At 35.5% G+C, this 20,889-nt stretch overlaps 2 protein-coding genes and 2 long non-coding RNA genes across 5 annotated transcripts; 2 read left to right on the top strand and 2 right to left on the bottom strand.

The window, feature by feature from the left end:
• The first annotated feature begins 2,438 nt into the window (after positions 1 to 2,438).
• Positions 2,439 to 12,075, top strand: LOC113742481 (protein BONZAI 1-like). 2 transcript variants are annotated; one of them, XM_072047272.1, is made up of 16 exons: positions 2,444 to 2,752; positions 4,028 to 4,075; positions 5,659 to 5,807; positions 5,895 to 5,943; positions 7,352 to 7,408; positions 7,820 to 8,008; positions 8,096 to 8,230; positions 8,949 to 9,010; positions 9,099 to 9,201; positions 9,277 to 9,391; positions 10,415 to 10,491; positions 10,581 to 10,718; positions 10,833 to 10,997; positions 11,320 to 11,433; positions 11,603 to 11,696; positions 11,906 to 12,075. In XM_072047272.1, exons 1-16 carry the CDS (start codon positions 2,603 to 2,605, stop codon positions 11,998 to 12,000), a joined length of 1,740 nt encoding a protein of 579 aa, XP_071903373.1. In that variant the 5' UTR covers positions 2,444 to 2,602; the 3' UTR covers positions 12,001 to 12,075. The 2 variants fall into 2 exon arrangements, with proteins under 2 accessions (XP_071903374.1, XP_071903373.1); XM_072047273.1 differs by lacking the exon at positions 9,277 to 9,391 and having other exon boundaries at positions 2,439 to 2,752; positions 9,122 to 9,201.
• Positions 12,076 to 12,185: 110 nt separating this feature from the next.
• Positions 12,186 to 13,553, bottom strand: LOC140005934 (uncharacterized). The gene is made up of 2 exons (XR_011813469.1): positions 12,935 to 13,553; positions 12,186 to 12,693 (listed from the first exon to the last, which is right to left on the bottom strand). It is a non-coding gene; the product is annotated as an uncharacterized lncRNA (long non-coding RNA).
• Positions 13,554 to 15,555: 2,002 nt separating this feature from the next.
• On the top strand, positions 15,556 to 17,411 carry LOC140005932 (ethylene-responsive transcription factor ERF114-like). The gene is made up of 2 exons (XM_072047271.1): positions 15,556 to 16,095; positions 16,654 to 17,411. The coding sequence occupies exons 1-2, from the start codon at positions 15,954 to 15,956 to the stop codon at positions 17,235 to 17,237; spliced, it is 726 nt and encodes a 241-aa protein (XP_071903372.1). The 5' UTR covers positions 15,556 to 15,953; the 3' UTR covers positions 17,238 to 17,411.
• Positions 17,412 to 18,234: 823 nt separating this feature from the next.
• On the bottom strand, positions 18,235 to 20,858 carry LOC140005933 (uncharacterized). The gene is made up of 2 exons (XR_011813468.1): positions 20,348 to 20,858; positions 18,235 to 18,550 (listed from the first exon to the last, which is right to left on the bottom strand). It is a non-coding gene; the product is annotated as an uncharacterized lncRNA (long non-coding RNA).
• Between the last annotated feature and the right edge of the window lie 31 nt (positions 20,859 to 20,889).

The raw sequence follows: 20,889 nt of genomic DNA, 5'->3' as shown, positions 1-20,889 counted from the left end.
AAAATTGTAAAGGTTAACAGGACAAAAACATTTTGACAAAAGTCAAAAAGGACAAAACATTAAATTTTATGTACAAATACTGTCGTAAAGTTTCATATACACGCTGCAACTAGTTTGAAGAGAGGGAGTGCAATGACACAAATGTTTTTGGAGCTATAATGTTCTAATTGATGTTCTTTATATATATATATATATGTGTGTGAGCGGGCGTGTATTTCTGCCATTAATGTAATACTATTAATAAAATTTTGCTGTGTTTTATCAAAAAAAAAAAAAAAAAGTTTGAACGGATGGAGTAAACAATTTTCCTCCAAATTTTGCTTGGAAGTTTATGTTATACATTTTATTCGCATTAACAATCAGTATATGAAAATTACCAATGTTCTGTGGTCAGCCAATGTCAACATTAGGTTGATTTTCTCAAAGGGCCAAAATAGCCTGAGAAAAGACTAGGCAAAGAGACGGAGGCTATCTAATTTTGTGTTTCCCAAAAGCAGGCAACACTCATGGCTGACCCAAAAAAAAAAAAAAGAAAGAAAGATACGTGTGCTTTTGCAAGTTTTCAGAGTGGTGAAAAATTATTTTATCTTTGTGCAACTAACATATTATCGTTTTCTTTTGAAAAGTCCAGCAAAGATTAGTTGTGGACAATATATTTTTGTATATATTCTATTCATTATTATGTCACATTTGTGTATATTTTATAATTAATATGCTGCAAATATGATCAGACTTTATTTTACCGATGCTTTTAACTTTTATTGGCGTATAACTTATTACTTGAGATAATATTTTACCCAAGTTTCTTTAAACTGTCTTTGGATAATATTTGGAAAGAATGTCCTGAAACTATTGTTACAATAACATTTAAAATCGATCCATGGATTAATATCAAGGGTTTAAGTTTGACTGATTGTTTGCATCGGACCTCAGATTCTTTGTATTTGTATTCTTATAGACAAGCTATATATTCATTCTTTGTTTCCTTTGGAAAAAGACAATTGGTTAGTAGTAAAATAAAATTTGAAGGGAAAATTTGGAAGAAGACAATTGGAAAAATTAGAATTCTAAGTTGGGTGTAAATTAAATTTTGAGATAATTGTAAGTGGAGTATAGGTTGTTGATCGTAAACTATAAATTTATTTTGAAAAATATGTGAGAATTATCCTGATTGCACGTATTAGGATTTGTATGTGTGGCATACATGCACATGTGAATATACATATCTCGATTTAAATGTGGACATTCAGACATGTATATATATATATTTACAAAAATGCACATCCTTAGTTATTAAGGTGGACGTTACAATTCAATAAAGTGCGCTTTGTTACAAAGATAATTTAGTCATTTAACAATAAATTTATTATCTATATTAATCGGTGAATAGTAACTCACACCTTTTCGAAAATTTATTGAAAGTTACACTCATCTTATGAATTTTTAATTTTTCTATTCTCATTTTCTTAATTTCCCCAATTTTGAAATGCGATTAGGATAGTCTGTTCGTTTTTCTCGTGACGTTCATTGGTTAGGTCACGTAAACGAAAAGAACACAATTAAGTGCAATCTTTACCTTGAAGGAGGTTCAGTTGTAATAGGATCTGCAGTAGAAAACAAAACAATTTTGTCAGTCGACTTTAGAAAACATGCTGACCACTCCACTGGACACTTTTGTAGTGGTCCGAGATTCAGCTGACCTAAACCAAGTTTGATGGCCAAAACTTCCACCACCAAGAACCAGGGGTACAAATTAATTAGCCTATTTGACTCGAGTTCATGAGTTGTCCAGTCAAACACTCCACTCGAGTTTGAATGGAAAAAATCAAAATTCGATTTTTATTCTAGTTGTGTGTTTATAATATAATTTTTAATTATTTATTATAAAATTTATTAAAAATCAAATTTGAAAATTCGATTGAATTTATTTGGTCGGCTTTGAACTCGAGTTCAAGTAAGATAAAATAAATTCAAGTTTGAGATTGAACTAAACTTTAAAGAACTGGACGAGTTCGAATTCAAGCATTTTTATTCGAGTAGCGTTCAAGTAATGCACAAGTCGACTCCATAACAGTTTACCAAGAACTCAAGAAATTGGACAGAAGGGTATTTTAGTCCAAACACAATATTCATTAGCCAATTGAAAAGAAAGAACCAAACTTGAACACCCCAACCAAAAATGTCCCCACGGGAACTTAATCCAGGTAATTATTCAACAAAATTAAATTGCCCCAATATTAATTTTTAAACACTGAAATGCAACGTTCCTTTCTTGTTTTTTTAACGCGGAATTAGCTTTAGTCGGACAACAATACAACATTTGTGGGCCACCCTATCCATCTTTTGTTTCTGTAACGCCCACAGCCTTTTTTTTATTTTACTTGAAAGAAAATCTTCATGCATTAATCATTTTATTTTATTTTACATGTATTTTTTTCCATCTAATTTCCCCTCCCCATGTATATGTACCTGAGTCCTGGCTACTTTTTCAATGACTATTTCCAGTATTCTTCCTGGATAGCTGAGTAGAGCTGACTAAGCAGACAACCGTTGAAAAATATTATTGGACTGAAAAAAAGAGGCGGCTGCTGCGGGGACGGAGATGGGGAATTGCTGCTCCGACGTTGCCGGCGGACAGTCGGCGGTCGGCGGCACTGCTTCATTTCAAGCTAATTCTTCCAACGCTCCCAACGATGCCGTTGATGCTTTTCTTAACTCTCGCGGCTACAAAGGACTTTACTCTCAGATCGAGGTTTCCTTTTAACTTAATCCAGAGTAAAATCAATATAAATGCATGCGATTTTTTTTCCCCTCGCCTCTCTTTTATGTATCTGCATGTGAAATGAGCTGAGATAAGAGGAATGAGCAATGGAGATGCTTCGAAGTACAGTTCAATTGATAGTTATAATCTGTGTAATTTATTTTAATATTTTTTGGTTGAAGAGTTAAGATGAGAATATGTGATATTTTAGTAAATTTTTGGAGTTTAGGCGTTCCTTACTTGCTTAAGCATTGAGAGAGATGTTGCTTGACATGAAATGTCATCAAATTAAGGTGAAAGATTGCTATATTTGGATCATAGGCGAAAATGAAGCTTCTTTCAAAAAGTGTCAGTTTTGAATTGTTTTTTGCTATGTATATTCTGCTGTATTTGGAATATCTAATAGTGACGGGAAACAAATTAATGGTAGTCTGTATGGGAATGGTTTACCGTATTGACAACAATATTATGATTCATGTATCGAAAACTAAATGCAAATGCCACAGATTAGAATACAATGCACTAAATGGAAAGCCTTGTTAGTTGCAATCTTATTGAACTTCACTTCTTAATTTGAAATGGTGGCCTCAACTGATGATAACTGATATGGCCTGAAGCATGATTTGTCTGCTATAGCCCTTCCCTTTTGTGAGTCCATCATGTGAGATGACTGATTCTCCAGTCATTAACAAGGTAATTCCTAAGTTGTGTTGTGCATATACATTACATAAAGGTATGCCCAAGCAGAATGAATGGGTATCTAATTCTCCTCTAATTCTCTGCGGTTTAGCTTTTTGTGATAATTTGCAAGTTGGTCAAATTAGGTCAGGTAGAGTGTTGGCTTCATGCTCTATCTATTGCGTAAAGCAGGTTTCCCCCTTTTTGGAGAGCAGTAAACTTGTACGAGCTTATGTGTATGAGTTCGTTTCAGTCTAAATGCGGTTGATGGCAAAAATCTCTTGCTGCTAAAAAGACTAACTTTTTGTTCGATGTGAACCATGTTGCTGCTATATTACCGAGTAGAGTAGTGGTTCCACTAGTTGAGTCCAAATTAAACTTTTTACATGGAAGTTAAATATGATGAATTTTTTGTCAGTCTTACTAATTCTGCTTATTATTAATCTTTTCATTTAACAAACTTACTGGTAAATTAAAGCTCAGCAATCTTTGTAAACATCAACAATCAATTTTCTATCCTAGTCGTACTTTTAGCTGTAATATGTTAAAGGTATCTCACACTGAGTTCTTGTTTCCAAATTTGTGTAGTTGTCTCTCTCTGCTGCAAAGTTGCGTGATCGGGATATTCTATCCAAGGTTTGTTGATCATTTCCTGACGTTTCATGATTATCAACGAATTTATGTTGGGTCTACCATACAAAAAAAATGCTGATATGCATTTGCTTAATATTTCTCAATGTCTCACAGGTTTAGGAGCTCCATTTTGTACCTTTACAATTTTTGAAATCATTTGTTAATGTTTCTTCACAATGAAGCGCAAAAATGAATGTTTATAGCACTAAAAATTATTTAAAAATTGTCTATGATATCCAATGTATTGCGTATCTTAGGATGTGGTTATAGGATGAGTAAAGGGAGGTTGGCCATGCAATATGACATAAAATATTCCTTTTAATTGATCACTTTTCATGATGAGCTTTGTGTAGCCTCTACTGCAGTATCTGCTAGCAGAAGTGGATCTATGTAAATTTAATATGCAACATTGATGCTTCCTGGCCTAGAAATTTTGTAGATATAATGTTATATGACACTTTAAGATACTTGAGGACGCTCAACTATTTAATCAGAGTAGAGAGGAACTTTCCAGCTTCTATTTGGATGCTGTATTTTCTTTGTGGTGTGTTAGGATAAGGGAACAATTGTCTGTCTTATAATGACTTGATAAATAATATTGCGATTGAGTTTGACTAAACTGAAAACCGAGGCATATCAATAAGCATAAGGGAAGTGGATATAATGTGGCCTGTGTTGACATCTAGATGTTGGAGAAACTGAACTAAGGCAAACACAGACTCTCTCTCTCTCTCTCTCTCTCTCTCTCAGGATTAGATTTTTGATGAGCACTGTTTTCGAGAAGACTGTCAAATATCTGAAGCTACCTGTATCCTTGCATTTTGTAATTCTTGTTCTGCCATGCAGTTGATATCAGGAAACTATATAAATCCCTAGATCAGGCAATTTGCCATCTATGGTTGTTGACATCAAACGATAATGGCGTTCCTGTACACTTTATCAAATTAAATGTGCCACATGTAATGTTTACCTTCCTTGTAATTACTGAGGTTGATGCATTTGCTAGCTTTCTGTCCTTGTTTAAGTTGTCAGTAGCAGAATTGGAGACTGAAAGATGCAAGATTGCACTTAAATCCCTTGCAATTGCACCTTGCACCCTTTTCCACCCATCTACTAATATGATCTCAATTCGCAATGAGAAGTTTAGTCTGCATGTATTTATGGTATGTTTGTTTCTATAATGGATATAATAAGGAAACATCTGATGCTTTTCCACTTGGTTTGGTCTTGTTTTGCTTAGCCAGCTTGGATGATTGACAAGCATAGCCAACTCTCATTTGTAAATAGTCGGTTAAGTTGCATATTAACTTAAATTATTCTTCTTTTGTTTGTGCTATCTAATATGAAGAAGTACTACTTCTCAATGATTCTTATGAATTGCACTCAACAATAGTGTCAAATTACGTTTTATACCAATTTGAGAGAGAGTCTGAAACCCCACACTCTTGTGCTGTCAACTTATTCTCTCAGATCTGCTGTTCTCCATATACCACTGAAATAAATCCTTTATTCACAAGCACAGTTGCTGGATTCAGGATTACCATTATTTATCTTAGGTTAGCACTTACAGACCTTGTTTTTTCCAGAGTGATCCTATGGCAGTTATTTATACCAAAAAGAAAGATGGTTCGCTTCAAGAATTCGGTCGTACTGAAGTTCTTTTGAACTCTTTGAGTCCCAAGTGGATTAAAAAGTTCAATATTACCTACCAGTTTGAGATAGTGCAGCATTTAGTGTGAGTATGACTCTTTGATCATGGATTTATGTCATGCAAGTACTATTTTCACTACTACGTGTACATTGATTGTAATCTTCATCACAGGTTTCATGTGTATGATGTCGATACACAGTTTCACAATATAGATGTAAAGGTATGTCATGCTGCTCCTGTAAAATTTTCTTCCAACAATTGAATCCTTAGAGGTTTATCTGTTCTATAGCATGGCATGCGACTTGTTGAACAGTTGTTGATTTCATGTTTGCATACCCATTATGAACAGTTGTTTTGTAAATATAACAAAGAAAAATAATTTAAGTTGAGGTACAGCAACCAATTAATTTGCTTCTCAATTTGGGAAATTTACCTGAAGCATCTAGATTGTTGAGGAAATGCTAGATTGTTGAATCTTGTAGACCGCGACTATAAAGCTTGTGTTATGAATCATCTGAGTTGCATAGCACGTTTCATAAATCTTTTACTGGCAAAACACAAATATGATTTAGATCATATGTTGTGCTCTAGCCCACTAAAAAGGTGAACGGAAAGAAATAGGTATTCTAGGTAAGGTGTAAAATCATTAAAGTTTACATTTATTAATTTGCCATCAATTAGTAATAGTTTTTGAAGCTTGAACAAGGCCTGATCCCATACAGATGTATGGAAATGTGAATTTGAAAGCTTTTAGCAAGTGTGGAATATGAAACATCATATCCATTGCTCCTGGAGATTTTGCTCGATAAGGCTCAGGTCAAGTTGTGGCTTCTTTTTTTTAGCATTCCATCACTTCATGCTTGAAGAAAAGGAACTTACCGGCTTGCTTTGCTGAATGTTTTTCTTCTTTGTTGCTATTTTTTTTCCTTTGTTGCTATAAGTTGTTAAACTGTATCAAAAATAATTTTCTCTTGTTCTGATGTTGAATTTATGCTTTGAAACTTGTAAAGAAATATGCTAATGTATCAGATAACTAAAGCTACTGCTTGACTTTGATACAGAATGTTTACATGAGTCATTTGGATTGGGAGGATAAATTCTGAAACGCCTAAATCTCAACTGCAACCTATAGGAATGTTGAAATCCTTAGGTTAAGTAAAACTCTTATGCTACAACTTTTTTTTTTCTTTTTTCGGTGTAAGTGGGAGATCTCAAACCTGGGACCTCTCACTTACACTCTCTCCCACCATACCACCAACCCATCCTTCTCCCCTGAAGCTACAACTTTGGGAATGTATTTTTCTGAGATGAATCTCTTATAACCTCATTTAATTACAGCTGGGGTATTCAGGTCTTATTATGAATTGTCTACTTCATCACTGGCTTTTGAAGAGATTCTTATATTATCAGATAAATAATGAGTAGCTTCGCTTCTTTCTTGTCTGTTGTTCAACCAATTTTGAGCCTCACCCTGTGTTGGTTTTAGGACAATATCTTTGATTGTTGCTGTTGAACTGCTTCCAGAGAATATGAGTGCTGGGGATATATGTTGCTCATTTAAGTCAATGTCGTCTATAACGACAATGATACTATGAACACTACCTGTAAGTACTATTTGTCCTGTGCAGATGCTTAGGTTGGAGGAGCAGCAGTTCCTGGGCGAGGCTAATTGCACCTTATCTGAGGTGTAGATTGCTCACCCTTCTTAACAATCACTTTTTTACTTTAATATGCTAATTTGTAAATACAGTATTAAGTGTGAATCAGGTTCATGTGCATTGTAACTAGGGGTGCCATCTGTTAGTCATGTGATCTGTAGATTTCATGTCTGAATTGAAACTTGTTTAATCATTTGTTCAGTCTTTCAACTATCTATTCTACTGGTAACTAGAAAACCATGAATGTTTCCTGTAGATTTCTTGCAATCTGATCTTTTATGAAGTCGAAGTCGAAATTGCCTTCTTTATTTTCCATGAGCCAAGTGTAGCTCTAGATGGCTCATCATGGCCAATTAAGTACAATGACCTTTATTTAACCTTCTTTCTGATATTTGCAATGGAAGATTTTTGACACAATATCTTTTTGTGTTATTGTAGATTATCACAAGATCAAACAAGTCATTGACCTTAGACCTTGTAAATAAACCAGGATCTTCTGGTTCTGCTATTCCCAAAAAGCTTGGTCAAATCACTCTTTTTGCTGAAGAGAGTTTTGCATCAAAGACTACAACTGAATTGGTTCTGAGATGTTCAGACTTGGAATCTAAGGATTTATTTTCAAAAAGTGTATGAAGTCTGAGAACCTTTCTCTCTGTTCCCTTTTGGAGTATATCATGGTGACATGGTGAATCTGTTTAATGTGATGACTTGCAGGATCCTTTCCTTATCATATCAAAAGTTACAGAGAGTGGAGTAGCTGTTCCGATCTGCAAAACTGAAGTTTTGAAAAATGATCATAGTCCGAGATGGAAGCCAGTTTTTCTAAGTATTCAGCAAGCTGGAAGCAAGGTACAACATATTGTTTCATCAAGGGGCTGGAATCTGTGGTGGCTAGAGGAGATTTTCTTTTCACCACTCATTTAATCTTCTTCAAATGGAACAAAATGATAAGAAAAATTCAATGAAACATTTTATCCAACCTCATGGATAGCAGGCTTTGGTCATATTCTCTGTGGAGATGTCTACTGTATGAGAAAGCATGACTAGACTTTTGCTGTAATCTCACTTTTGTATTTCCTTATTTTGTCCTGGTTTTGCTGTGCTTAATATCTTCCTTAAGATTAAAAGTAGAAAAACATTACTGTCGTTACCCTATTATTCTTATAAGCTGACTTCGAATTTCTAATTAACTTCACATTTTCCCCTTGCTTCTAGTCTATGTATATCAGGGATATAAAACATCTTTAATTTGCACAAATATATGATATATCATCTATTTTTTAGGGGACACTTATATGCTTTAACTTTTAAATTAGTTAAAAAAATTCTATGAAGTGAGTTATAGTATATTTTTAAACGTGATTGTTTACATTTAATACCAAAACTTTGATAGACAGCATATACACCTCTCTAGCCTATCAAACAATTACAGCCAGTGAGTTTGTCCTTTCTAGTCTATTGATGATTGAGACTCAGTGGACTAGCTGAGGTGTGCCATTAATCTAGTATTGGTGAAATTTTACTTTCTTCTGCATGCATCTATTCGCTGAATTTTCATCTAATGCAGGACAGCCCATTGATTATAGAGTGCTTCAACTTCAATGGTAACGGGAAACATGATTTACTGGGGTAAGTGGGCGCTTTCTTCTGTTGGAATCTTTTATGTGGTCTTTATAGAATATCAATTGATTTTGCTTGATTAATCCTTGTCATTCAGTAAAGTTCAGAAATCTTTAGCAGAATTGGAGAATTTGCATTCTGCCGGGACAGGATCAAATTTGTTCATGCCTGCTGCATTCGGCCAAAGTCATCCCAACAAGGTTAGAATTATTGATCCATGAGTTTTGTCCCCAAGTTACAGTAGTTGTTTTAATCACCGTGATAATCATAACCAGGTCCTAAAGAGCCAACTGTTTGTTGACAAGTTTTCTGAGAAAATCCAGCATACATTCCTTGATTACTTAGCTGGTGGTTATGAACTGAACTTCATGGTTGCGATTGATTTCACTGGTACAGTTATTTGCCTTCCTCTCATGCAACTTTCTCATTTGCCTCCTGGCATTACTTTTATTGGTCTTAGCTACAATGTAAATCATCAGCTATCTTGCAAATAATGGAAGAGTGAATATTCAAGAAAGTGAAAATTAATGATGCCTAAGCAACAAAAATTAGATAACTGAGGGTCTGTTGAAGAAAGTTGATTTTAGCATTTCTTATTATGCATTAAGTATGAGGAAGCCAGGTGCCCTTTGATATAGCTAGTCCCAAGGCTGTAGGCCAATTAGGCTTTTCTTTAGTTTGGATGCAAACCCGATTTTTGTCTTCTTTTCTATTTTCTTTTGCGGAGGGTTCAGAGTGTGCTGTCAAACTCCCACGTGTTGAGCAGCACAAATTATAACTTGAATGTGTTGAAGTAAAGTTTTTCTAAGCATTCTTATAGTGTATTAAAGAAGAAGAAGCTAGGTGCCTTATATGGAACTTGGCCCCAGGCTGGAGAAATTGTGCTTGTCTTCAGTTTGGATGCACCCAATATTGGTCTCTGTTTCATTTCCATGGGAGCTGTTGTGAATGTGTTAATTGTTGAAGGATGTTTTGCTTATTCAGTTGACTTTGTCAAATCATGTTTTTAAAATTTCTTTTTGTTGTTGCTAGTTGTCAATATTATCTTTACATTTCTATTGTAAAACCAATCAGGATGTCGAGGCACTTCAATGATATGGGTATTCAGTCTGTTCCACCTAATTATACTTTATCCAGATGGGACTAGGTTGTGTGCTGAATGCCTAAATGCTAATTTATGTCATTTCCATCCAAAATCTATTATCATATAGTAAGTTATAAAGGGAAAAGAAAGATAGCAAGGTTGCTTAAATCAATTACTGTTAACACCAGTAGTTTTGGATGACTAAAATTCACATACTTCACTTACCAAATTTTGCTTTTAATCTTGTGATCTGTTTGGCTTGGTTGGCATATATGGATGGACATTCAGATGTTTAAATACATACCTAATTCCTAGTTTTCATGTTTCAGCTTCAAATGGAAATCCTCGCCTGCCTGATTCTCTGCATTATATTGACCCTTCTGGACGGCCAAATGCGTACCAGAAAGTGAGAAACTTGTTAGTGTTTACAGAACTCTGGTAAAAATCATGGAATCTGAATGTATAACATACCTGGCTAGTGATAATCAATTTCAGGCAATCTTAGAGGTAGGAGAAGTATTGCAATTCTATGATTCAGACAAGCGCTTTCCTGCTTGGGGTTTTGGAGCCCGACCAATTGATGGCCCAGTCTCTCATTGCTTTAACTTAAATGGAAGCAGTAACTATTGTGAGGTAATTCTGCTGCAGCGACAATTGCTGCAGTGTACAGAAGTTTTCAGCTTCTTAAATGTCTTATATACATTTACCTTATCCGTTTGGATTTAGCATTGATTTTCCTTGATATAGGTTGAAGGAATTCAAGGAATTCTGGCGGCATACATAAGTGCCCTTTATAATGTTTCGCTTGCTGGACCAACTTTATTTGGACCAGTCATTACCGCTGCTGCACATATTGCTAGCCAAGCCGTGACAAGCGATCGAAGGAAGTACTTTGTTTTGTTAATTATCACGGTAAGTGACAGATGATGCTCATATTCCTAGCCAAGTAAAAATAAATATCAGGAAAAAGGTAATTCAATTTAGCTAATAATCATTTATATATCACAATGTGGTGTCTATCATTCCCGTATATATGGATATATGGTTGGGTTTTCTGTGGGCTAAACTTTCCTAATGTTACATCCCTCATTTAGTACCCTTTCTGGACTTTACTCTTTGAAGGATTTTATTTCCGGACCTATATATGACTTCGGTTTGTTTATGCCAACTCGTGTAATTTTATGTTAGACCGCTTCTGTAGATTTCTTAATTTGCAATGGTATACCCTTTTCAGGATGGAGTAATTACAGATCTCCAAGAAACTATAGATGCTTTTGTTAAGGCATCAGATCTACCTTTATCCGTCCTTATTGTTGGGGTTGGAGGAGCAGACTTTAAGGAAATGGAGGTGTGCCAATTTATTTATTTACTAATTTATTTTTGGGTTAGGTGTCTGTTATCCAAAGTAGTTCCATGAGCATTTTTCAAAAAAAAAAAAAAAAAAAAAGGTTCCATGAGCAGCAGCAGCTTATTGAATCATCACCTTTCAGTTCCTTTAATGGCCTGGTTTTTGTTAGATTTTGGATGCAGATAAGGAAAGACTTGAAAGTTCAACAGGCCGAGTTGCATCGCGAGATATTGTTCAGTTTGTTCCATTTCGTGATGTACAGAGTAAGTCATTGTAGCAGCTTCCGCTCTCTCTCCTAGCTCCCATACGGAGAGCATGAATTGAATCTTGAAAAAGGAGAAAGGAAAATATTTTTTTCCCTTTTTTTTTTTTTTGTCATAGTTACCCATATTTCTACCTGATTGATTACCTTTTTCTGGAATTTCTTTTTCCAGTTTCATGTGATTTTTGATAATGTCGCATTGACTTGCAGGTGGAGAGATCTCTGTTGTTCAATCACTTTTAGCAGAATTACCTTCCCAATTTTTGACGTACGTGAGATCTAGAAATTTATACCCCATTAGCTGAATATACCAACAATTGTACATACAAATGGATTCTCTTCAATTACCGTGTCAATTAAATTTTCCTTTTTGAACCCTAGTTTCATCTTCCAATGCAAATGTGCTTTTGTATTCTGTTTATAACAATTTTTTTTTTTTTTTTTTGGGTTTAACCAATGGTTGTTTCATAAGCAAAGCAAGGGACATTCATTTCATATAAGGGCTTCTACAATTTCAGTCTTGTCGGGATATGCGCAACCAACTGTGTGCTGCAGATAATTTGTGTTCATGATCAGATGTGTCTAAGACATTGCACAACCACGAGGTCGTACAGGTTTAGATAGATTTTCCAGGCTTTGAATGGGTCGACGAGAAAATTGGTGCTAGGGTGTATTGTATTTTATTGGCTCGTTAGGTACCTTCACCTTGTAATTGGAGACCAAGAGGAGATCTTCCTGGCTGTGGGTGGAATAAGACTACACCAGCAACATCAACGCACCAAAGATTGTATAGGAAAGCAGATTATGCTGAAGCAAAATGGAATGCGACGGGGGAGATCTACGACTTCAAGCATTGGAGCGTCTGCCTTGCATTTGCCGCTCCTCCGTCACATCAGATGAACCAAAAAAGTCTTTCTGGCGGTGCTGCCGCATTATTGACTGTCTGAGTTCTGTTTGTTGGTTGACCAGACACCAGAGTCACCTTCCCTCCCATAATGCTGGAAGCCAAGAAGCACAGAAAACGTCAATAATTTCTATGCAATCAGTAGATTAGATTTTTTTTTCCTGCCTTGAAGCTAGGATTTAGACTATGGGGTGGACGTAAGAGAAGGGAAAACTGTTCCAGCTATTCTATTTTCGGCTTTGTGAGAGGTAATTATGCTCTGTCATTTTGTTCGGTTCTCTTTGTGATCTTATGGGAGGTTTAGGCTTTGCTTGTTGAGAAATCGAAATACATACATATATCGAAGTGATGGTCCTGATGGGGAAGCCTCCTGTCCCTCTCAACGGACACTTGGGGTGCCATTAAGAACTCCAAAGTCCACACAATCTGGTCAAGGGCTTAGAGGATTGGGCAAATTGAATTCCAAAAGCTTGAAAGTCTATATGCCTCCGAATAATTTTTCACCAGGAGTCCAGTCCGTCCCTAATCATACCAGTACGACTTTTTCTTCTCACGAATTTGAAGCCACAGATTTTTCAATACTTAATTCGAGCCCCGTCCCCACCCCAAAAACCTCCAGAGGTAAACATCTTTTTTGTCGGCTCTCTGGCTCGTCCAGAACTCCTAATAGTCTGACTTAAGCAATGGAATCGTGTTGAGAGATTTAACTCTGCACCTCTTTCCTTGTATTATGTGTGTTCGCAGGTAGGAAATTCAATTCGCTAGGTTCGTAGCCATTTGCTACGCTTTGAGTCCGTAATTAGTACGTACTATCTCTTTAATTCAACCAAATACTGGAGTTCTGTACTCTGGTGTTCGTAGTGATCAGGTAATGCATTTATCTTGAGTTTGGGGGCTCTACCTATCCGGTATTTGCTTTTGCTATGAAGAAAGCAACTGGAAGATGTGCACGAGTTCTGGACCCTCTCGAGCAAAATTTCAGACATATGAAGCGAGTATTATTATAACAATAAGACGGTAAACGCCAACAAAACAGAATCAGAAATCTCGAAGTTTCTTGCTCAAACCAGTTTGCGGAAAAATTACCCCGTTCACGTGTGCCTTTTTCAGTTTTCAACTTTTACGTCGTACACCCATTGTTGCAACTTGCAAGCAGCTGTCTGCCGTCACTAGCCCATTTCATTTTTGTCAGCTAGGATTATTTGCTCATTAAAAAAAAAAAAAAAAAAAAGGCCAAGATGAAAATTAAAATGAACATCGATACCAAAAGATTGCCTCATAGATTAGGCACTTCTGAACTTTTAGCCGCTTCAAGTTCTGGACGATTCTTTCTAGTACTATTTTGTACATGGTTACGACAGTGGAATTTCTTTTGCTTTTGCTTAAATGAAAATGGTCTATGCTTATTACACGCAACCCTTTTTTTCTTTTTGGCTAGCTAATCTTTTATTACCATTTCTTTTCTTTGTTTTTGTTTTTGCCCCCTTGAAGATTGGCTGTCCTTGAGCAAGTGGTCAAAGTAATCAATAGGGTAAATTGACATTCTTGTTTAAGAGAGTTGTTTATTTATATATAAATTACAAGACGATATGGGTATTTTTCTCATCCTCATAATAATACGACAATCTCATGTGTCTATATACTGGAAAGCACTCTGATATATCAATAAATCTGACCCATCCACATGAAATTGATGACTTTTGCAACTCATCAATCAATCTGTCGCATGTGCTGAGATCGTTTACTTCGCTTGTTGCCACAATTCAAATAGGCAGTATGTAATTGAGCACATTTATTTATTTATTTATCGAATAATTAATTCTATAGATGAATGAAGCCTGCAAGTAATTCAGACCGCTTAGACACCACTTAATCAATCAGGTGGTACAACAAAATGTCCTTTTGTATATATATATATATATATGTGTGTGTGTGTGTGTTGAACCTGCTTTTTAATGTAAGCGAAGAAACAATAAGAAAATCACAACAAATGTCATCTATTTATTTGTCGCAATAAAATACAAACTTATAGATATGCTGATATATATTAATAGCTTGTCTAAGACGGATGCCACCTAACAGATTATTCGTCTTAAATAAATAAAAAATAATATTGAACCAATATTAAATTTGGATTTACTTGAGGCGCATTTCTTTATTTTCTTGTTCCTTCTTCTCGGTCAATTATGCTTACTTCCCGCTTTTGACAAATCTTTTGGTCAGTGCCGGAAGAAACAGTTAATTAACACACACAAACTGAGAAATGCTTAAATCTGTTCAAAACGTTGAAAATTCACATTGGACTTGCTGTTATATTTTGAAAGAGAGACGCCTTAATCGGACAAAGCAAGAGATGTAACGGAAGAACGATTCAATGAATTTTTTTATGTGCGAAATACTAACTAAATGTTGTGCAATGTCCTTTGTTTAATTTGCATTCCTTCCTCAAAATTTTTGGGTCAATTTTTCATGTAATAAGTACAAAAAAAATAAAAAAATAAAAAAATCCCACCCCTCCAAGCTTTCATTGCTTGAGAGGCTATATTCGTTAATTAAAGCATTGATGCAAAAGCTTAACTTTCCTTATCTCTCTTTTTTTTTTTTTTGGCTGAATTTGCATATATCGAAGTATATAAAATGATGCTGGCACACCTCCTTTGTTTTATCTTCTTGCACACCGTTTGAATGTTTTATTAAGGCCAAATGACAAGTGTACACGCGGTCCGCAGGGCGCTAAAGGGAGTACGTACGTGAATACGATCACCTTGAATAAAAATGATTAATAGTAAATCTTTTAGGAAAATAGAGAGTATACAATTCTTTGAGGGAGATTACTAGTCAAATAAAATTTTAAAATGTTTGAATAGAACAATTAATTTATACATATAAAAACCAAAGCTTTTTTTTTTTTTTTTTTTCAAATATTGAATTTGAGGCAAATCTATATTCTTTTCACACTTCAGTGTTCATTCAAAACTCTAGCTTCCTCTAGTAAACCCTAGGAGATGTTACTTTTTTCCATTTTAAAGTATTCCACAATTTCCACTCCTTTTCTCTCAAGCTTCTTGTCGGACCCTTTCTCCTTTATCCTTCTTCATTTGCGCATATAGCACCAATTCATTAGCAACCTTTCAACTATTGACTTCAGTCTCGAGAAGCCTTGTATCTCAATCTGCTTATGGTCTGACTCAATTAAGGCACAACTGAAAGAAGGGTTCACAAAGGTCTAAAACGGTGGATCGAAGACATGGGAAGAGGCCTCTTTCATCCCGTGAATCGGAGGAGAAAGAGGAGCAACAACAGCAACAGCAACATCAATTATTTCCTTTCTATTCAGCTCGATCCCAACATGACATGACTGCCATGGTGTCTGCTCTTTCTCAGGTTATCGGGAGTACTGATAACAATAATTCTGTGGCTGTTGTTGGAAATTATCCAGCTCTAGCTGATCCTCAGTCAGCTCCAGCTATAGAAAACCGAGCTCAACAAGAACAAGGTATGAGAAGATTTTTCTTTGAATATGTTATTTGATTAAGAGCTAGGAGATAATGCTGTGCCTGTTACCTATGTCCCCGACCACGTTTTTGTCGTTGAATGTTACGGGCAATTGGGGATATGATAATAGGCCATCTTCGAAGAAATATGGAAAGTTTTTTGAGGAAAATGATAGAGATGGGGGACGCACTATTCTGATGTTGCACAGTTGCACTAGTTCATGTTGTTCACCACAATCTATTTTCTAGTATTTTCAAACACAAATCATTTTTAGCTGAAACCCTTGCTCTTGAGGAATTCATTTTACTTCTTTCAGCATAAGATATCAGATTTTAAGTTCCCTTACATTCATACTCATATTTCTGATTATATCTCTTGCGGATGTTTAATTTGATTTTGCTTCTTTGTATTCCTCTTCTCGCTTATGAATCATTCAAGTTTTAGTGCAACTATCTAAAAAACCAAAAGAAGTTCTAGTGCAAGAAGATGTTAAAGCTAATATATATATGGATGCAACACTTACTTTGTGGTCACATATGTTGTTGTATTACTATCGAAGGGAACCAGAGAAGAAGACACTATAGAGGAGTGAGGCAAAGACCATGGGGCAAATGGGCCGCTGAAATTCGTGATCCCAAGAAGGCGGCAAGGGTCTGGCTAGGCACATTCGAAACTGCCGAAGCTGCAGCTCTTGCTTATGATGAAGCAGCTCTAAGATTCAAAGGAAACAAAGCAAAGCTCAATTTTCCTGAAAGAGTTCAAGGGAAAACTGAGTATGGTTATCTTACAACTCGCCAAGACGCCCGAGTTGTAGCCGATCAGCAAGTTTCTTATTCTCATTCTAATCGATCATTTCCTCCTCCTCACGAGTATCCTCATATTCTTCAGTATGCTGAGCTGCTTAGGAGTGGAGATCAAAATAACTTGCATGATGAGGTGATCTCAAGTAGTACTAGTAGCTTTCCTGGAGGGCCACTTGCTTCACAGTCTTCATCAGGTTCATCATCAAACATATCATCTCAGGAACAAGGGCAACAGCAGTTTCTTCAGTTCCAATCTCCATACAACGTTGGAAGGACTTCAAGTTCCGGTAATTCGGAAATGTGGGAAGAGTTTCATAATAATACTTATGCAAGAAGGTAGTTTCAATTCTTCAATGAATGTTCTCTAAGTTCACTTGGAGAATTGAAGTTGGGAGAATTATAAATTAACTCATGGCTTCTTGTAAGTTTTCTTTTCGAACTTAAACTTGAGTTTTCGTGTTGTTTCCCGTTTATTTTCGATAAAGGTTCCCAACAATGTGTGTTTTGGTTTTTACTTCAATCTTCCGAAGTGTATTAATAATTCTTGTTAAAGACTTCTGTCCAGAGATTAAAAAAAATCTTGTTGAAGACTAGAGCATTTTATAGACTCAGAAATCTCTACTATCAAACCACGTTTAGGTGAAATAATGGCCAATATTTTAGCATAATAAGTTTAAGTATCTGTCATTCATATTATCTTCTAGAGCTTTTCTTAATACAAACATCTAAATATTGAGATAAGGGTTTGTATTGTTGGTAATTAATATGCTTCTGGTTTGTCTAATCAAGGCAATGTTTGATCTGAATTTCATCTCCACTAATAAAATACATTACCCAAAAAAAAGAGGTATGATGTCAATTCTTCATGATGAACGTCATAGGCTGTTTCAGAAACCATGGAACGGTTTAAAAGCTTGATCATAAAGCCGGCCGATAGAGGGACACCAGAATTAATTAAATACCTAATATTTTGGAGGACTAAACATGGAGCTTTGAAATTCATGGACTCTAAGCCAAGGGTTCAGTCAAATGGGATCTTCTATATTTCTAATTCTTAAACCCTATATCTTTGAACCATGTGATGTAGCCGGCTAGCTCACTTCTGATTTTCTCATTGCATGTAATTCTGGATTCATTTTAAACCATCATATAATGTTGGCATTGGCATCCTAGGTTGGTCCGGCTTTTCTAATTAGTCATAAATATTTTTTTCCTCTCTATCTATTCATTGCTATTGCTACTCTAATCTAGTTGCCTTAATCATATATTTAAACCTAGCTAATAGCATTTCTGAAGGACTAGATTAGGTGATAAATTAAAATAGGCCATACATACAATTATTCAATTGAACTTTATTGACTGTCAAAATTTCAACTGTTAATGCTGATAAACGAACAGCGCAAAAAAAATCAGTTTTGCTGAAGTTGCCCTTCCAGTCATAGAAACTGGTATGGTGTGTATTCGTTTGCTTTTTGAATGGCAACAACTTGAAGTATCTTGGACTGCAGATAAAGTAATAGTTTTCTTCCCCAAATAAGCACTTTGATTTATAAAAAAGCGCCTTGATTTTAAATTTAAGGGTAATAAGTATCATCTGAATCAAATCCAGTTATGGTGGTTGATACCTCGTCTTGAAAAAAGAGAGACATATACCTAAAGGGGACAAAAGATTAATTAGCTTATGTGATAAAGAAGTATATAAATATCCCAGTATTAGTTTAGAGCCTTAATTTTACATAGTTTTATTGAGCAAAAATACACGACCATAGCTTTTCCATAGTGTTTTTGGAGTACCACTTCACATTTTGACCTTGTAATCGTATTTGTAACTCCATTTATATTCCATTTTATAACTCCTAATCGTTATATAGGAAGAAAAGGCAAAAAGAAAGAAACTAAGTGCAACTCAAACAAATTTTACCCATAACACAAGCTCACATTTTACATAGGAATATTAATTATGCAAAATGTAGACAAGGCCAACAGTTTTGAATGCTAGTTAGGCAGCCTTTGACTCTGATCAATCTTAAAAGAGCTTGCACCTCAATAATAGTCATAGTATTGGCCTACCATCAAGTTGTATCTATACCATGCAGAAGTTAACTAGTTTCCACGAGCAATTCAAAATTTCGAAACTTTACAAGAGCAAATTATTTTTCTGTGCCTTTTTCCATCATGTTGAGAAGGTTTCTCAGCCTAGCCTACGGTTTAGCATCCTCATAATCGATTATCCCTCCAAACACCCATATGCACATATCTACTGCATATTATTCCTGTTGCTTGAACTATTTGAAAAAGGGAAAATTGCATAAACCTCTCCTGAGGTTTTTGACACTAGCACTCACCTCTCTTGTGGTTTAGAAAATAGCACCGATCACTTTTGATCTTAAAGATTTTGTTGCAGATTCAGTCCATGCAAGAAAAGTTACCATTAAAAATTTGTTTTAAGGAGTAAGATGAGAAATTTATACCAAATTTGCCCTTCATGCCGCTTGTCAAGTTGTATTAACAAAAGAATGACAATATATGAAAAGCTATTAAGAATTAGTAAAATTCAAGGGGTGTAAGTGCAATTGAATGAAGTTTAACAACAATACATGAAACAGCGGTGGATACTAATGGCTAGTTAAACGGCCATATATCCAGATTCTTGCAGCAAAGCTTATAAAAATACACATCACTCTTAAAACTCTCTATTAGCAATGTGAATAGTTATTTGTGAGAGTAACACAACTGCTTATGTTGTCAGCATTAATCATATATAATTAATAGCATACTTAAACATTACTAAAAGTTACTGAAAATGAGATAAGCCTAGTTACAAGTAATTAGAAGTGCACACTAATAAGATAAAATTGTCTTTAGTAAGTGAAAATTTGTTCATTAAGTTTCTGCAATTAATTAGGCTATAAAAGTAAATTCATATAATTTATTGTCAGCAATAGGTCTAATTTCCTCACAGGGGAGGTCAGTGCTATTTTAGAAGTTACAGGGGAGGTGAGTGCTAGTGTTAAAAACCTCAGGGGAGGTTTATGCAATTATCCCTTTGAAAAATGACCCTTTGTTCTAGAGTTTATTTCGTCTAATTTGTCCAAGATGCAAAAGTCTTCATGCTATAATGCCTTCCTTCGAATAGCCTGCATGACTGTGTGAATATATAGACACTCAAGATTCCATGCAAACTAAGCATGCATTAGAGAGGCTAAGAGGAAGGAAGTCGAAAAAGGTCGGCCCTCTTCCACTAGTCCCATAAATTATACTAACCAAAACGCATTAATGTCTCTATATATAATGTCAGTTGGCACAAACATTACATTCTTGGTACTAATATAAAAGTATAAAACAACACTCGAAGAGTCAACTGTAGATAAATAATACTCACTACTCTATATATGAACTTTGTTTATGGAGAACAAGATACAAGGATAGATAGATATAAAGAAACTTCACCTGGAAGGCTACTTTCGGATGCCCTTTTGTCATTTCCGAAGTTTGAAAAACGAGATCCGTAGATAATATATATTTGGCTTTGCCAGGCTGAAAGCTGAGTTCTGCGGAAAAGATTTCCGCACGATATCCTGACTACTTTAATCAGTGCTAGTACTTAGATGCTAAGAGTAAGCTTGCAGCAAAGCATTTCATCTCCAGTAATCTTTATATACACTCTGGAACAAACGAACAAATGTGAAAATCTACCAGGTCTAGTCAAGTGTTTGAAATTCCTTGAGGTCATGGAATTCGGCTTTGGTTGACGGACAAAATGAACTCAAAGCTAGAAGCCAAATGTCGTCGCGATCGAAGCAGCCAAATATTCTCGGTGGTTAATTAGCCCACGCATGCATTTTTTGGTAATTAACTTTTTTCGGCGAAAGAATACAACCAAGTACGCGTTGCTGAACTGCACGACTAATATGAAAACAAACTCAAACTACCACTTATGAATGCTGGGGGAGAAGAACCTGCGCAAAGAGCCAAAAAAGTTCAATTATTCA

Source organism: Coffea arabica, chromosome 4e (assembly GCF_036785885.1).
Source record: "Coffea arabica cultivar ET-39 chromosome 4e, Coffea Arabica ET-39 HiFi, whole genome shotgun sequence".
NCBI lineage: Eukaryota > Viridiplantae > Streptophyta > Magnoliopsida > Gentianales > Rubiaceae > Coffea > Coffea arabica.
This window is presented reverse-complemented; position numbering and strand designations above follow the sequence as displayed.

Excerpts from the sequence above, each read along its gene's own strand:
- LOC113742481 (XM_072047272.1), top strand. The coding sequence starts at position 2,603 with ATGGGGAATTGCTGCTCCGACGTTGCCGGCGGACAGTCGGCGGTCGGC. Across the intron at positions 2,753-4,027 it reads GACTTTACTCTCAGATCGAG|TTGTCTCTCTCTGCTGCAAA; the intron begins GTTTCCTTTTAA and ends AAATTTGTGTAG. Across the intron at positions 10,998-11,319 it reads TTGTTTTGTTAATTATCACG|GATGGAGTAATTACAGATCT; the intron begins GTAAGTGACAGA and ends TACCCTTTTCAG.
- LOC140005932 (XM_072047271.1), top strand. The coding sequence starts at position 15,954 with ATGACTGCCATGGTGTCTGCTCTTTCTCAGGTTATCGGGAGTACTGAT. Across the intron at positions 16,096-16,653 it reads CCGAGCTCAACAAGAACAAG|GGAACCAGAGAAGAAGACAC; the intron begins GTATGAGAAGAT and ends TTACTATCGAAG.